The sequence below is a fragment of the Capricornis sumatraensis genome, chromosome 15 (genome assembly GCF_032405125.1).
Source record: "Capricornis sumatraensis isolate serow.1 chromosome 15, serow.2, whole genome shotgun sequence".
In the NCBI taxonomy this organism is placed as follows: Eukaryota; Metazoa; Chordata; class Mammalia; order Artiodactyla; family Bovidae; genus Capricornis; species Capricornis sumatraensis.
In genome coordinates this window covers 57971197-57986484 of record NC_091083.1, presented here as the reverse complement: position 1 = coordinate 57986484, position 15288 = coordinate 57971197, and the positions used below count along the sequence as shown (strand labels likewise).

The following is a 15288-nucleotide window of genomic DNA, read 5'->3' as shown; positions in this document are numbered from 1 at the left end:
AACACACTGCCCACTTGAACACTGGTTTCCAGGTATGAGTAGCCTCAGCCGTGACCAGGCCCAGACATTAAATCCTCCCGGACCTGTACAGAAGTTGGCTGTGACTCAAATGGGGCGCCGTGAGGACAGGCCGACCAGGATCATTCGCAGTCGCCACAAGGTGAGCAGACACAGCCCTGGAAGAGCCCTCACCTGTGCGACCTCACAGAGACTTGAGTTGGGGAAGTGAGGTGGGACCCAATCTTGGAGGACTGGGAGGGTTTGCCGAGTAAGAGGTATCGGGATTTCAGAGGCTCCACTGCTGGGCTCGGCCCTGGGCAGCAGGGGCGGCGGGGTGTACAAGCTCTGGAGTCGACCCCCGAGGGGCCCTCTCTCTCATCTGAAAGATGAAGTCCCAAGGGGGTGTTTCAACTGAGACGGCGGGGCACAATCACAGGATTGCGGGACGGAGGGCTCTGGAATTATCTCTGCAGCCTGGAGTTTTTCTATTTTCTTCATTAACAGACCCTCGCACCAGGGACGGGCCTGGCATAGACTGCTCTGGGGAGGATGGAGTGGGACTGATGTGGCGGAAGGGTCTTGAGCAGGGCCGACAGTGCTGAGCACCCGCCGTGCGGGTTTGACCTGGCTCAGCCAGGAGGCGTGGCCGAGCTCCTTTCTAGCTCAGACCCCGGTTTCTGGGGCAGTTAAGTTCCACTTTCGGGAGGAGCCCGTCACCTCAGCCCTGCCACACATCCCTCAGGACCGCAAGGCTCGCTCTTGCTCTTATAACCAGCGGCGCCCGTTCTGTGTCCATCTTCGCGGTGCTTGGCTCTGGGCTAAGACCCCCGGAGCGGTCTGTAGCTCCCAAGTGCTGACAACCCGGCTCGTGCCAGCGCTCCCGCCCTCCCACCTGGGTCGGGTCCAGCCTGGGCGGCCCTTGGCACTAGCCGATCCCGGCGGCGGGAAGCGTCCACCTGGGCGAAAACCACCGTTGCGAAGACGAGCCCACCTGCGGTCTCGCAAGTTCGCAGCAGGCACCAGCCCATATCCGTGGGACATCCGGAAGTTTCAGGCCACCGGAAGCGGAAATGCGTCACAGCGACGGGACCACCCCCCCGTGCGCAAACTCGCGGCGGAGCGCGGGACCCGGAAGTACTCGCTGAGGCCCCGCCTCGCCCGCCAATAGCGCTGCCGGGGGAAGCAGCGCTTCCTTTCTGCGCTCGCGCTCATCGTGGTACCATCAGGTGGGTTGCGCGGCCCGCGGCCCGGCAAGTGGGACGGCGCGGGGCCCGAGGTCGGGAGGGAGGATGGCACGGGGTCTGGGATCGGTGCAGGAGAACGGCTTTAGGGTCCGCGGTCGGTGGGTGGGGGGACGGAGCTGGGCCTGGCCTCGGGACGGGAACTTAACCCAGGCGCGCGGTGGTCGGGGCTGGACTGGGAGGGGCGCGCGGACACGGTCCGCTCTCACGAAGCCGCCTTGGGGTCCCGCAGACGCTCGCTCAACATGCAGAACGACGCCGGTGAGTTCGTGGACCTGTATGTGCCGCGGAAATGGTGAGCTTCCCCCTCTTCTGCCCCTAAACCCCCCCACCCCCAACCTACATCTCCCAGCTCACTGCGCTCCCCGCCGCAGCTCCGCCAGCAACCGTATCATCGGCGCCAAGGACCACGCGTCCATCCAGATGAACGTGGCCGAGGTGAGCTGGGCGGCCGCAGGGCCTACCCGCTGGGTGAGGGGGCGAGGTAGGGCGGACTTGCACGTTGATTTCCAAACCTCAAGTTTCGACCCGAAGATGCTTGGGCACCGCTTTATGACTCCTTTTTTCAATTTTTAGGTTGACAAGGTGACAGGCAGGTTCAACGGCCAGTTTAAAACCTACGCTATCTGCGGGGCCATTCGCAGGATGGTGTGTGTCTCGGGGTCCTTCGCTTACCTTGTGGGCTTTTGAACTGGAATAGCGTCCCCTTCGCTGTCCCCAAGCCTGAGCGGGTTTGTTGGCGAAATGGACTGGAGCCTGTTGGATCAGATTGTGCTGGTTGCCAGCCTCTTCCTGGGGTTGGAAATAGGACCCTCAGGATCCAAAAAAAGGGCCACCCCACCTTGGAAAACCTCGGAGCTTTCCAGTTGTCACAGGGACCTCCTTGAGACCCTGTCCCCCACTGCAGAGTCGGCCGTCTGCCTGTTGCTAGCTAGTCTCCACTTGGTCCAACCGGTGGGCAGCTGGTCCCAACCTGCTTTTTCCCCTAGGGCGAGTCAGATGACTCCATTCTCCGGCTGGCCAAGGCTGATGGCATCGTCTCAAAGTAAGAGGGCTGGAGTTTGGGCATTGGCGCCCAGGATGCTTCAGAAACCAGGTTTTAATGTTGTCCTTTTTTGTTCCAGGAACTTCTGACTGAAGAGGATCCTGGATATGGAATATTTGTTATAAATAAATAGTGAAAATTTATCTGCTTCATTTTGTGGGTTTTTTTTTGGGGGGGTGGCAGGCTCTTCTGGGCTCTGGAGTGTTGGGGGTGATAGCTGAAAGACAGCCTATGACACATGTTGCAAAACCAAATTTTTACTTAAAGCACAAATACATTACTTTTTGCAAACAGATCCTTGACACTTGACTGTGAGGTCAGACAGCCACTTAGCGCACATTTTAAGTCTATGGTGCCTTCCAGGCGCTGAGGGAGTAGCCCCAAGCCCTTGGACACAGGTGTCTGGGGTGACAGTTCAGGCTGAAGTTTAATGCCTTAAATACTGGCTTCACTTGAGTACCACACGGTGGCAGCTCTTGACATTAACAAGGACACAACACACTAAAGGGAAGGTTACAGGGCCTGGTGAATGACTAGTTCTCACTATATAAACACTGTACTGCCATTCTAACATCTGTATGGAAATTCTCAAGATGTGTTCCTCAAAGCTAACTGGAAACCAGCAGATACGTTTTGGAAGTTGGTCCCTTTAGGTGCCTGTAACAGGAGTGTCCTTGAGATATTTGACACCTTCCAGGATTGCCTGGGACCTAGCAGCTTCATCCTTCATGCCCCCTTGGTGCACATCAGAGTTTGGGGGTGTTCTGGGGGGAGAACAGGAAAGAGGCACTCGATAAATAAGGTTGGGTACAGAGTTGAGCTTCAAACTCCATCCTGCAGTCCCCCTGAACCTAAGCGAGTGACCAAGAAAGAGCAGCGAGTGGGGTAGGGCAGCTGTCCTGTGCCCCCGTGGGGGTCCCTGTGCCCCCCTGGGCTGGGATCTCGCTGAACTACTGGTGGTGGAATGCGCTGATAAAGGCTGGCATCTCCTGCACAAAGACCAGTCCACATGGGCAGGGTGCAATGTGGGGCTGCCCCAGCGCCCCTCCAGTGCGGTTCTTGGGACAACAGTGGGAAGCAGCTTGACGGCCCAGCCGACACAGTCCTTTCTGAGAGCAGCTGCCTGGTGAGGGAGAAGCTCCAGTCCTAGGTCTTCAGTGTTTATGGTGGGGCAGCAAGTGGAAAAACTGGGTAACATGTAGCCTGGTGAGGCAGAGGAGCTGGACACAGGCCTGCCCTTGGGGTCTGGTGTGACTAATGCTCTGGCCAAGGTGGCTTTCACTTCCTGCCTGGGAGGAAGAAGGCAGAGCCTTTACCCTTTTCAGCAGGACAGTTCAAGTGGTCTGTCTTCCTCCCCGCTGGAGGATCAAGTGTGGTTCAGGTCACATCCTCAGCAGACCTTGTTTAACCAGTTTTTGTTCCCTTAGAAAAAGACCCACAGAACCAAATCCTAAATGATAATAAATACATTTCCCCCCACAATATTGCTTAGGAAGATCAACAACCAGCAATCCAGTCATTCTGAAGGTGCTGGGTGTCATGCGCAAGTGGGATTTTCCAGTGAGACAGATCCCTGCGTGGTGCAGGATGGTTCCACGGTGAGGCCAGCTGGGGTATGTGCCACCCGGGCCCTCAGGACTTCACAGTGACGCGATCCTTGGAAGAACAGAGGTCTGAGAGTAAAAAATGAGATCACAACTAACCAGGAGTCTGCCCTCGTTGGCTTAGGCTGACGCAGAGCTCTGCTTGTGGATATGGGGAGGTGGGCAGACACCCCTAGGGGCTGGGCTGGGAGGGGAGCTGGGCTGAGGGTGTTGGGGGGTTCCACAGTGCGGTCTCCACCTCCGAAAACCCCAAATAGCCGAGATTAATGCTCCAATGGGTTAAGTCCAGCAATCCAGCGTCTGCAGTAGGGTCTGGAAACCCAGGCCTCCACGAGACACCAGCAGAAGACTGGGGACGCAAAGAGGAGAAGCACGGCGGATTCACCACTGGACGCCGTAGACCGAAGTCCTGGTGCCAGAGCAGTCGTGGGCACAGGAAAAAAAGCAGCACTGACAGAGCCCCAGGTCTGTTCAGTGGAACGCAGCAGGGCTCTCAAAAGTACCGTGGCGGTGTGGTGTGCTCAGGCATGGAAGCCAGGGTGCGGAGGCTGGCCGGCTAGAACTGCTGCGTGAGGCGCCTGTAATGAGGTAACACCTGGTTCTCAGGAAGGTAGAGAGCGAGCTCCAAGGCCACGAGCACTGTGAACTCAAAGCCGATGAGATCCCGTCGGTTGAACCGAAACCTTTCTTCTAACTTCTGCGTCCAAGAAGAAAGAGGGGTTGGGCCGGGCCCCTCCTCAGGGTCCGGGCCGGGGCGGGGGCAGGGGCAGAGCCCTCCTCTGAAACCCGGAGGGTTGGGGCGGGGGCGGGCCCGTACTCACGTCGATGAGCTGCTTCACGTCGCTCTTGCGCAGGTCGCTGCTTATCTTGGCGGCCAGCAGCACGCAGGCGCCGGCGCATAGCTTGCGGTTCTGCTTGTTGAGCTTACCCTGCAACACCAGCTTCTCGAAGTACACATAGGCCATGGACACGGTCACAGGCTCCAAGCCACACTCCTCGGACAGGTTCCGCATTTCTCGTTTCAAACTGCGGGTTCACAGGGAGCCACGGGCTGTGGGGCTGGGAAGTGGCCACTCCCCGCTTGGTGGGCGTGTCCTTGAGCCCTGGGAAAAACGCCGTTTCCTCCCAGAGGGCGCTGTCCAGCACGAGGGCCCATAGCTGGGGAGGTGGGGGGCAGCGGCAGGCTGGTTTTGGTCATTGCTCGGCCTACAGCACCCACACTGTCCACAAACGGACACCACAGAGGACTGGGTCCCTGGGCTCCTGTGGCAGCGAGGGGACTGGTGTGGGGAGGTAAGGGCAGGGCCAAGGCATCTAGGGGGTGTGGGCAGCTTGTGTGGGGCCTTGACCTCCTACCGATCAGGTGGGGACGGTCAGCGGCCGGCTCAGGGGCTGTGGGCGCTGGTGTGGGGGCCCCCACAGGTGCGGGCGCCCCCACAGGTGGGGGCAGGAATAAGCAGCAGCCAGGGCTCGATAAAGGACAGAAATGGTGTGGACCTAACAGAAGCAGAAGATATTAAGAAGAGGTGGCAACAATACACAGAAGAACTGTACAAAAAAGATCTTCATGACCCAGATAATCACGATGGTGTGATCACTCACCTAGAGCCAAACATCCTGGAATGTGAAGTCAAGTGGGCCTTAGAAAGCATCACTATGAACAAAGCTAGTGGAGGTGATGGAATTCCAGTTGAGCTGTTTCAAATCCTGAAAGATGATGCTGTGAAAGTGCTGCACTCAATATGCCAGCAAATTTGGAAGACTCAGCAGTGGCCACAGGACTGGAAAAGGTCAGTTTTCATTCCAATCCCAAAGAAAGACAATGCCAAAGAATGCTCAAACTCCGCACAATTGCACTCATCTCACACGCTAGTAAAATAATGCTCAAAATTCTCCAAGCCAGGCTTCAGCAATATGTGAACCGTGAACTTCCAGATGTTCAAGCTGGTTTTGGAACCAGAGATCAAATTGCCAACATCCACTGGATCATCGAAAAAGCAAGAGTTCCAGAAAAACATCGATTTCTGCTTTATTGACTATGTCAAAACCTCTGACTGTGTGGATCACAATAAACTGTGGAAAATTCTTCAAGAGATGGGAATACCAGACCACCTGAACTGCCTCTTGAGAAACCTATATGCAGGTCGGGAAGCAACAGTTAGAACTGGACATGGAACAACAGACTGGTTCCAAATAGGAAAAGGAGTACATCAAGGCTGCATATTGTCACCCTGCTTATTTAACTTATATGCAGAGTACATCATGAGAAACGCTGGGCTGGAAGAAGCACAAGCTGGAATCAAGAATGACAGGAGAAATACCAATAATCTCAGATATGCAAATGACACCACCCTCATGGCAGAAAGTGAAGAGGAAATAAAAAGCCTCTTGATGAAAGTGAAAGAGGAGAGTGAAAAAGTTGGCTTAAAGCTCAACATTCAGAAAACTAAGATCATGGCATCTGGTCCCATCACTTCATGGCAAATAGATGGGGAAACAGTGGAAACAGTGTCAGACTTTATTTTAGGGGGCTCCAAAATCACTACAGATGGTGACTGCAACCATGAATTTAAAAGATGCTTACTCCTTGGAAGAAAAGTTATGACCAACCTAGATAGCATATTGAAAAGCAGAGACATTACTTTGCCAACAAAGGTCTGTCTAGTCAAGGCTATGGTTTTTCCAGAGGTCATGTATGGATGTGAGAGTTGGACTATGAAGAAAGCTGAGCGCCAAAGAATTGATGCTTTTGAACTGTAGTGTTGGAGATGACTCTTTGAGAGTCCTTTGGACTGCAAGGAGATCCAACCAGTCCATCCTAAAGTGTTGGAGATGACTCTTTGAGAGTCCTTTGGACTGCAAGGAGATCCAACCAGTCCATCCTAAAGGAGATCAGTCCTGGGTGTTCACTGGAAGGACTGATGCTGAAACTCCAATACTTTGGCCACCTCACGCAAAGAGTTGACTCATTGGAAAAGACCCTGATGCTGGGAGGGATTGGGGGCAGGAGGAGAAGGGGACAACAGAGGATGAGATGGCTGGATGGCATCACTGACTCGATGGACATGAGTTTGCGTAAACTCCGAGAGTTGGTGATGGACAGGGAGGCCTGGCGTGCTGTGATTCGTGGGGTCGCAAAGAGTTGGACACGACTGAGTGACTGAACTGAACTGAGGGCGCCTGACCAAGGAGGTGGCAGGGAGCTGCCGGGGTTGGTCGGGCTGGACAGAAGGAGGGTGGGCTTAGGAGAGGGGCCTTGGGTTTCTCAAGCTCAGGACTCCATGGGGGATGAGAAAAGGGCCGAGCCGGCTGGGCTGTGGGCACGGGGATGCCACAGGCTTGGGGACAACTGAGGCCTCCTCACCTCCTGATCTTGCTCAGTGTCAGCCTGATGTGGGGGAACTTCTCCCGGAAGGTCTCGTTCATGTCCTTCTTGAGGTCAGAGGGCTTCACGTACTCAATCACTGTGGTCTGCAGCAGAGAAGACCATCCCCATGCAGCTTCGGGGCACCTGCCCGGCCAGGGGAGGCGGGTGCACACCCCTTCAGTGCCGAACCCTCAGCCACCCCCGGGGGTGACCCTCCTACCATGTAGGATGCGAAGATGAGCACACGCTTGTGCTTGCCGCAGGGCCACTGAGGGTCATCTAGCAGATTGGGGTTGTACTCCAGGGTATCCCCCGCGTCGGCCCCTGTGGGCAGAGGGCAGCCCTGACCCACCACGAGCCCAGAGCTTGGGTCAGCGGTCATGCCGACCCCAGCCTGGGGCAGGACCTGTCAGCAGCGCCAGGGGGTAGCTGGGTGGAGGGTGTCATTGTAGGACAAGGAGAGTGGGGTTCAGGGGCTCCAGGCGTGGTCCTCTCTCCTGGGGCTGGGTGGGAGGAAGGGTGTCCTGATGACAAAGGACCCCTGGAGCCGTTGGTGCAGGTCCCACCCTGAGAGGTCATGGCCAGCCTGCTCCCCAAGCCTCCTCCCCAAGGACCATGGGCTGGGATGTGACACTGGGGCCACCTGTCCTGCCCCTAGTCAGGGCCCTTGGCTACCTAGCTCCGAGCCGGCTGGTGCTGCCCTGGGTGGGACAGGTTTGCAGCGGGACCCCAGCAGAGTGCGGGGCACACTGGGCCGGGGCTGAGGCGCTGGGCCGTGGCTGTCTGGCTTGAGCGTGACCAGGGCGTTGGTGGGGTACAGGAACTTGGCGTAAGACACAACCTGGAGAGGCAGCGCGTCTGGCTCAGCCCTGCTGCCCCGTCCAAGACCAGAGGTCCAGTGAGCTCCCTCCCGGCCGCCACAGCTCCCACTACCCAGGACTGATGCTGCTCACTCCCTCCGAGGTTCCAGAATGCCCCATCCTTCACTGGGATCTGCAGCTGGAACTTCTGGTCCAGGAGTCCTGAGCCCCTCACCACTAGAGCCAATCTTGTCACCCAGCCACCAGACCGGTCTGCACAGGCTTCTTGCCTCCTCCCACGGGGACCTCACACTTCAGAGGATTTCAGTCGAACACATCTTTGAGTCTACTTTCCCGGAAGACATGCATAAGCCCTGTGCCCCCGCTGAGCATGGTGCCAGCTCCCACCTTTCCATCTGCCCCCAGTTCAACACCTTCCAACTGGAAGACCATCTCGGAAGACACAGAAACGCCGCCAGATGGGTGCCTCTGCTTCTGGCTGTCCAATCTCAGGTCACTGCAACGCATAGGACGGTTCACAGCTGCCACTCCCCACTGCTGACCTCGCGGAGGCTGGGAGCTGAGCCTGAGGCTGGCAGCACCCCCACCTCCGTACCCTTGAGCAGGAATGTCCCAGGTACCCATGTCTAGCAGCACCTCCCAGAGAACCAGGACCCACAGGGCCTTTGGAGCCCCTGAGAAACTTGAGCAGAAGCTGGTCTGCTGGCCCCTGGATAAAGCTGTGAGGGTGTGGAGCCCCTGCTGTGTGGAGGTCAGCCACTCACCTGACTCGCAGGCCTTCTCCATAGGGTAGGACTGAGAAGGCCGCGCACAGGGACCGTCTAGCGCAGATCAGCACGATCCTGCAGGAGGGACGGGTCAGAACAGGGTGGCTGGCATTTCCCAGGAGACCCCCTTCCTGCCTGGATTAAGGCTGGGCTCATCCCAAGGGTCAGGGGACGCCCAGCTAAGGGGGCCCAGTAGCCAGGGTTGGTCCATCTGGCTGCCCAGCTTTCGCCAATCTTTCTAGGAGTTTAAGAAGGGCATTGTGTCTCATCCCCTCAGTGAGCGCAGCCCTCCCACGTGATGTACAACACTGTGCAGGCAGGGTGGAAGCCAGAGGCTAGGTCATCCAGGAGAGAACAGGCTGTGCGGGACAGCAGAGGCATGTCCCCAGGACTGGCTAGGTCAAGGAGCCAGTCCCCAGGCATCCCAGGAGGGCAGGAGCCTAAGAGCATCAGGAAGCCCCAACTTCCACATCCCAAGCCAAAGTGGCCCGAGAGGGGCCCTATGTGGGGCACATGGCAGGAGGGCTGGCCTTTCCTCCCTCTGGGCACAGCTCTGCCTGGCCCAGCCCCAGTCCAACAGGGAGGACGATGGTAGGGGAACCCTTTCCTGGCCAGGCTAGCACTCAGTCTGCCTGGGGCCTGCTCCTAAGCACCAGACGGAGCCCATCATGGGGAAAATGTTGGGGGTCCTGGACTGTCTGAGCTACGGCCACCATGGGGAAGACTCAGCACTCCCCAGGCAGGGCTACCTGGTGGGTACCTGGGCATGGCCTCCAGCAGGAAGGGTTACTCAGGGTCAGAACGATGGCCTCAGGGCCAGGAGGGTGGGGCGTGAGGAACATGGGCACCAGGGACCCGGCGTCTCCCACACAAGGCCTCCAAGGGCTGTGCGCCTGGCTCAGGGAAGCCAGGTGCCCTCTGTGTTTCCTTCTCCCCTGGCCACCCCACCACTCTGCCTGTCCCCACTGTGTTCTCAATGTTCAGCATTTCTACTCAAGACCAGAATCTACCGGGCAGCCCCTCGCCCAGGACGTGCTGTGGACTCCAGCGCTCAGGGTGGGTGGGAGCCAAGGAGGGTCCACTTCCAAGGGGACAAGGGACGGGCTGTGGGGACGAGTCTCCTGAGCTGAAGGAAGACAGGGCTGCTGACACAGGCGGGACGAGGCCCCGCCGGGCCGGATGGAGGACTCGGTGGGCCGCGCGCCTGTACCTGCTGTTCCTGGTGTCGTACTGCCGCATGTTCTTAATGAAGTGTGTCTTCTTCAGGCCTTTGTGTCTCGGGGATCCAGATATGTGTTTGGTTCTGCAGGTGAAAAGCAGGTCACTCTGCCCCTCCCAGACCTATCCTGGCCCCAGGAGAGAGGCGGGGGACACAGGCAGGGGATTCAGGCGGGGTCCTTACCTTTGACCCGAGGGACATCCCACTGTGTCTTCCAGAAACTCGAGGGAGCAGCGTTGAGACGCCACGCGCCTTCTGTGAGGAGGATAGAAGGGCCTCAGGGGGCGGGGACTCAGGGGGCAGACAGCAGGCTGCCTCGGTACCGGGTTCTGCTCTCGGGAAGGGGGCCCAGGCCATGGGCCAGAAGCAGGTCTGCAGGCAGATCTGAGTGCTGGGCAGGGCCACCCGAGGCCAGAAGAGCCTGAGGTAGGGCGGAGTGCTGAGACGAAAGGCTAGTCTGCCCGCCACCTCTTGAAGCTCAGCCTAGGGGTCCCGAGAGCTCCCTCGGGCCTAGGAATGGGGTGAGACAGGTCATGCGTGCCCACAGCAGGCTGCAGGCAGAAGTACCTCTGGAAGGGACCTAGTGGAAGCCTGGAAAGGGGACATGGGGGCCTGGCAGTGGCTCTGCAGGGCTGAAGGGCAGACGAGCACATGTCCCGCCAACTCGCTCTGCCCATCTCAGTGTGTGGAGCGACCACCAGCACTGACACAGCCTGCTCAGTCCCCGGCCAGGGACACCCAGGAGTCTCTCACTCTCAGCCAGGCCACCCTCACTGCCTTCTGCTCCTTGTGCCAGCCCTTCCCCTGCCTCAGGGCCCTCGCCGGGGTTGTTCCCTCCATCTGGACCCTCCTTCTCCAGGTCCTCCCGTGGCTATATCCCCCTCAACTGGATGCTCAGCTCACAAGTGGCCCTCATCCTCCCACACAGCCCTGGCATCACCTGTGATCCTGGGACCACGTCTCAGGGGCTGTCCATTCCTGCCTGTTGCCCAGCAACCGGGAATGCCCCAGGTAGGGGCCGGGTAAGCACCGACCCACAGTCGGCAATCAGGCAGGACCTGCCCTGCCCTGAGACAGTGCCCTGCTGGAGGTGGGCATGCAGAAAGGACTCAAGCCGGGCAGCAAAGCTGGCCCAGTGGAGACCAGACCATCCCTGGAGAGGTGTGTGCATCGCACCCCACAGGCGGGCTCAGAGGCCCCAGGAGCAGGCCTGCATGGCTTTCTCAGGCTCTCTTCCTCAGGTAATTTCCCAGGTGGGGCCCAATGGCTCCTGCACACCTGGGACCTCACTGACAGGGCCTGGGCCAGCGGCGGTCTCCATGGAGGTGCCTGGCAGATGCCATGGGCCCTTGGGGGCACAATCAGCGCCCACACCCCAAAGCCTATAGGCTGCTTGACCTTTGACCTGGCTCCTCCTGCTGCTCTCGGGTCCCTGCGGGAGAGGCCTTTCCCCTCAGCAAGCTGAGCACCTGAGCCCCTGTCCCAGCTGGTTTTGTGCACTGCTGTCTTCATTGTTGTCTCCTTTTATCTTTCCTTATTTTAAGGATCTTACACATCAAGTCAGTCCTCACAGCCCTCAGTATACAGGGGCCAAACTGAGGCACAGAGTCGGTGGGGGCGGGCCTGGGAGCTGCATCCCACGAGCTGTGCACCAGCCTCTGCTGCCAGACTCTGCCACCTGCTGCCCTCCTGACCACGGCAGGGGCGCTAGAATCAAGGCCACTCCATGTTCTCAGGGCTTCTTCCCTGAACCTGGCCGGTGTCTGGGTGCAGAGACAGGGACAGTGCTGACAAGGCACCGTGAATTCTAAGCACAGACCAGGCTGGCCAAGTGAGGGGCTGCTGCTTTCCTGCCTCCCTCCCCACCCCACTCCAGAGGAGCGGCCTGCAGCCTGAGGGAGGCCGAGAGCCCTGCTGGGAGGAGGCTTTCCAAGATTGCCAGAGGGAACCCTGCTGCTGCATGAAGCTGTCAGGCTTTCCACGGGGGAGGGGAGAGGGACACAGCGGCGGCGGAGAAGGGTACAGGCCTGGTGGGGCAGGTGGAGCACCTGAACGCCCACTTCTGACCAGCTGGGGAAGCCTGGAACCTGCCAAGTGTTAAGGGACCACGGTGTTGATATGAAAAGAAAATTCTAGGGAGTCTGAAGTTCGAGGAAAGAAAGTAAGGGTTCTGAGGATTCACTCGCTGGCTCAGTGAAAAAGCCACACCAGACTGTGCCTGAGTGTGGCACACATACTCTCCACCATGAGCCGAGCTGTGAGCATGCCCTGGGAAGCCTGGATGTAACAAGAGTCTCCATTCCCCAGCTCTGGTCTGGCCAAGCCACCCTTGCTGAGCCTGGCCATCCATCTGATTTTGCAACAGCCCCTCTGGCAGGTAGTACTTAACACAAACCCATTTCACAGGGAAGCAAACTGAGGCTCAGAGAGGCGGTTTCACCTGCTCCAAGTCACAGGGCTCATAAGGAGTGGAGTCAGAATTCCAACCAGGTCTCTTCCCAGAGCCTGGCTCAGACCACTCCTCTCATGACACAGACTTTGGGAAAAGACCCTCAGCACTCTCTCCATGCCCAGAACAAGTGTCCCTTGAAGCCCACAGCCAGTAGCTGGCAGCCTACTTCGCTAGATCAGCCACCCTCCCACACTCAGCAGTGACTATCCACGGCCCTGCCTCTGGACTCCCGGAGCACAGAGAAATGGACAGTGCCCACCCCAGGAACCCTCCATCCGTCAGACCCAAGGGCGGGGCCTTGGGCTCAGTAGCAGAAACCGAGGTGGGGCAGAGTCTGCGTGGGCAGGTGCAGCCTGAAGGGCAGGAAGGACATCTGACCGGGGATGTGAAGGCCAAGTGGGAGTGAGGGCCCCACACAGTGGACAGCCGTGCCACTGTGTCCTAGAGTGGCTTGAAGGAGACCTGATGTGACCAGGAAACTGTCCTTGGGTTGAGGCTGCCAGGAGACAGGACCCCTTTGTGGGAGTCTGCCAACTGAGGACAAGCAGGCTTTGGGGCTGTTTTAGAGTGGACTGACTTCCACCAATAAAACAGTCTTTTCTCCTCTCAGTCCCATCGGGTAAGCAGCCCTATCTCCCTAGGGACATGGTACACTTGCTGCCACTTTTGGGACAAACAGACCACTCTGTCCCAACTAGCCCCCGACTCCCTTCAGAGCCCTGGCCAGGCTTGTCTGCAGACAGGATCAGGCTTCTTAGCCTGTGCAGATGCAGCTCTTGCTGAAGTCTACCTACGTAGTGTGACAGTGGCCTCAGGGCCACTCAGAAGGACTCCGAATGTAGAGTCAAGAAATCTAGCCACAAGCACCATACCCTGGCCTCCACCTCCCAACCGAAGTCCCTCAGAAGAACCCATCACCTGGAACTGCCTGAGGACCAGGGCTGCGAGGCAGCGACAGCCAGTGCAGCCGTCATGACCTCCAGGTAAGAAGAGCCTCTGGACTCCAGGGGACTGCGGTGAGTTCAAGGTCTTGGCCCACCCACGTGCAGCACCAGCTTCAGGACTCTGCATACCTCCAGGGCCCGCGAAAGGGTCTCTGGGGGAAGGAAGTGGGGTGTCCAGCACCCAGAGCATGTGGGCAGGGGGCACAGACTATAGGGGCAGGGCTCAGGGTCAGGGAGGCTCTGAGATGGGTGAGGGGCAGGGAAAGTGCCTGCGACCTGGGATGTGATGTGCCCAGGGTCACTGAGCTCAGAGAGGATAAAAGAGGAGATGGTGATGGGGGACTCCAGGGACCAGCAGCTGTGGGCTGGGAGTCTGGCCCGGTATGGGAGACTCTGGGGAAAGGTCATAGTGCAGGGAAGATCCCTGGCCCACAGGGATTTCCCCAGTTCAGAGAATGAAGGGGAATGTATGGTGGACAAGTTTATGAGTCCCTGTGTCCAGTGAACTGATAAAATGGGCTGGGGAGGGGTGTGTGTGTCTGGAGCAGACAGGGCTCCGTGTCTGAGGGCTGACAAGGGTTGAGGGAACCCTGACCTGTGTTCAGGGTCTGACAAGATCGAGAAGACCCTGACCTCATATTCAGGGGTGGCAGGATTAACGGGACCATGACCCTTAAGTCTGGGAATCAACAAGGCCCAAGGAAACCCAAACATACATGTCCAGGGGGTTGACAGATCCCAGAAGACCCTTGACTCTGACACCTTAGGCTGGGGAGGGGCCCAGGCAAGACTCCCTTCCGGGGCTGGCAAGACCCAGGACACCCTAAGTCTCTGTCCCTCACTGACAGGGCCCGGGACACCCCAACATGTCTGGGGCTCCTAGGGGATCAGGGTCACCCCCTGATCGCCAAGTCCTATGCTGATAGGTCGCTCAGCCCTGTGTCATGGGGTGATCCTGGTTTTCCGTAGGTCACCTCCGCCCCATGTTATGAACTGAGCCAGCCCACGGCCACCTCACCACCCTGCCCACTGTGCTGATGGCCCCAGGTCACTCCAACCCTATGTCCACCCAGCCAGGGCCACTCCACTGACCCGGAGCCCAGTTACCCCAACTCTGAACCCTGGGTGACTGCCAGGTGACCCCGACCCCCGCGCTGACCCAGCCTCGGGCCACTCCGCCGCCCCCAGGCTCCAGGTGACCCGGGCCGCACTCACCTTTGGCGCTGCCCATCCAGGCCCAGGCCGAGGCCGAGGCCCAAGCCGGTGGGCGCGGGAGCAGGGCTGAGCAGGCCCTGGGGCGCTGAGGTCCTGCCTCCGGGCCCGGGCAGGGGCAGGCCGGCGGGGGGCGCGGGCGGCGGCGGAGGCGGAGGCGGCGGCGGCGCCGGAGGCTCGCGGGTCTCGGTGGGCGGTGGCGGCGGCGGCGGCGGGGGCTTCTCTCCCCCGGGACCCAGGCTAGGGGGCCGCCCGTCCAGGGAGATGTTGTTGAGGAAGAAGAGCGCGGCCTGGCGGCGCCGTGAGTCCCCGCGCCTCCGCAGCGCCTGTGGCGCTGCCCTGGCGGCGGGGCCGGGGGACGTGCCCGGCGCTCCACCCGCCGCGGCTGCGGCCATCCTCCGACTGAGCCCGCCGCCCGCCGGCCGCCGCCCGCCAGCTCGCGCACGCGCCCGGGCCCGCGCCCGATTGGCCGGGGCGCACCCCCATGCAAATATATCGCCATCGCGCCCGCCCATTGGCCAGCGCGGCGCCGGGGGCGGGGCGCTCCTCTGGGTCCTAGAGTCGGATCTCCTGTTTCCCTGGGGAATCTAGGAGCCGCGAATGGGCCTGCGGCTGG

The 15288-nt window shown here is 59.3% G+C and overlaps 2 protein-coding genes across 2 annotated transcripts; one reads left to right on the top strand and one right to left on the bottom strand.

Moving 5' to 3' along the window:
* The first annotated feature begins 1142 nt into the window (after positions 1 to 1142).
* On the top strand, positions 1143 to 2435 carry RPS21 (ribosomal protein S21). Its single transcript, XM_068987603.1, has 6 exons — positions 1143 to 1226; positions 1474 to 1536; positions 1616 to 1679; positions 1818 to 1889; positions 2231 to 2286; positions 2366 to 2435. Exons 2-6 carry the CDS (start codon positions 1487 to 1489, stop codon positions 2373 to 2375), a joined length of 252 nt encoding a protein of 83 aa, XP_068843704.1. The 5' UTR covers positions 1143 to 1226; positions 1474 to 1486; the 3' UTR covers positions 2376 to 2435.
* Positions 2436 to 2598: 163 nt separating this feature from the next.
* CABLES2 (Cdk5 and Abl enzyme substrate 2) lies at positions 2599 to 15067 on the bottom strand. Its single transcript, XM_068987292.1, has 10 exons — positions 14676 to 15067; positions 10248 to 10319; positions 10056 to 10148; positions 8843 to 8920; positions 8466 to 8574; positions 7933 to 8098; positions 7478 to 7581; positions 7255 to 7361; positions 4712 to 4916; positions 2599 to 4587 (listed from the first exon to the last, which is right to left on the bottom strand). Exons 1-10 carry the CDS (start codon positions 15065 to 15067, stop codon positions 4447 to 4449), a joined length of 1467 nt encoding a protein of 488 aa, XP_068843393.1. The 3' UTR covers positions 2599 to 4446.
* Between the last annotated feature and the right edge of the window lie 221 nt (positions 15068 to 15288).

What these genes read in the sequence shown, in the direction of transcription:
- RPS21 (XM_068987603.1), top strand. Translation starts at nt 1,487, where the DNA reads ATGCAGAACGACGCCGGTGAGTTCGTGGACCTGTATGTGCCGCGGAAA. An exon ending in CTGTATGTGCCGCGGAAATG is followed by an intron (nt 1,537 to 1,615) that starts GTGAGCTTCCCC and finishes TCCCCGCCGCAG; the next exon opens with CTCCGCCAGCAACCGTATCA. An exon ending in GCGGGGCCATTCGCAGGATG is followed by an intron (nt 1,890 to 2,230) that starts GTGTGTGTCTCG and finishes TTTTTCCCCTAG; the next exon opens with GGCGAGTCAGATGACTCCAT.
- CABLES2 (XM_068987292.1), bottom strand. Translation starts at nt 15,067, where the DNA reads ATGGCCGCAGCCGCGGCGGGTGGAGCGCCGGGCACGTCCCCCGGCCCC. An exon ending in TACGACACCAGGAACAGCAG is followed by an intron (nt 8,921 to 10,055) that starts GTACAGGCGCGC and finishes TCCCTCCTGCAG; the next exon opens with GATCGTGCTGATCTGCGCTA. An exon ending in ACGTGAAGCAGCTCATCGAC is followed by an intron (nt 4,588 to 4,711) that starts GTGAGTACGGGC and finishes TCTTGGACGCAG; the next exon opens with AAGTTAGAAGAAAGGTTTCG.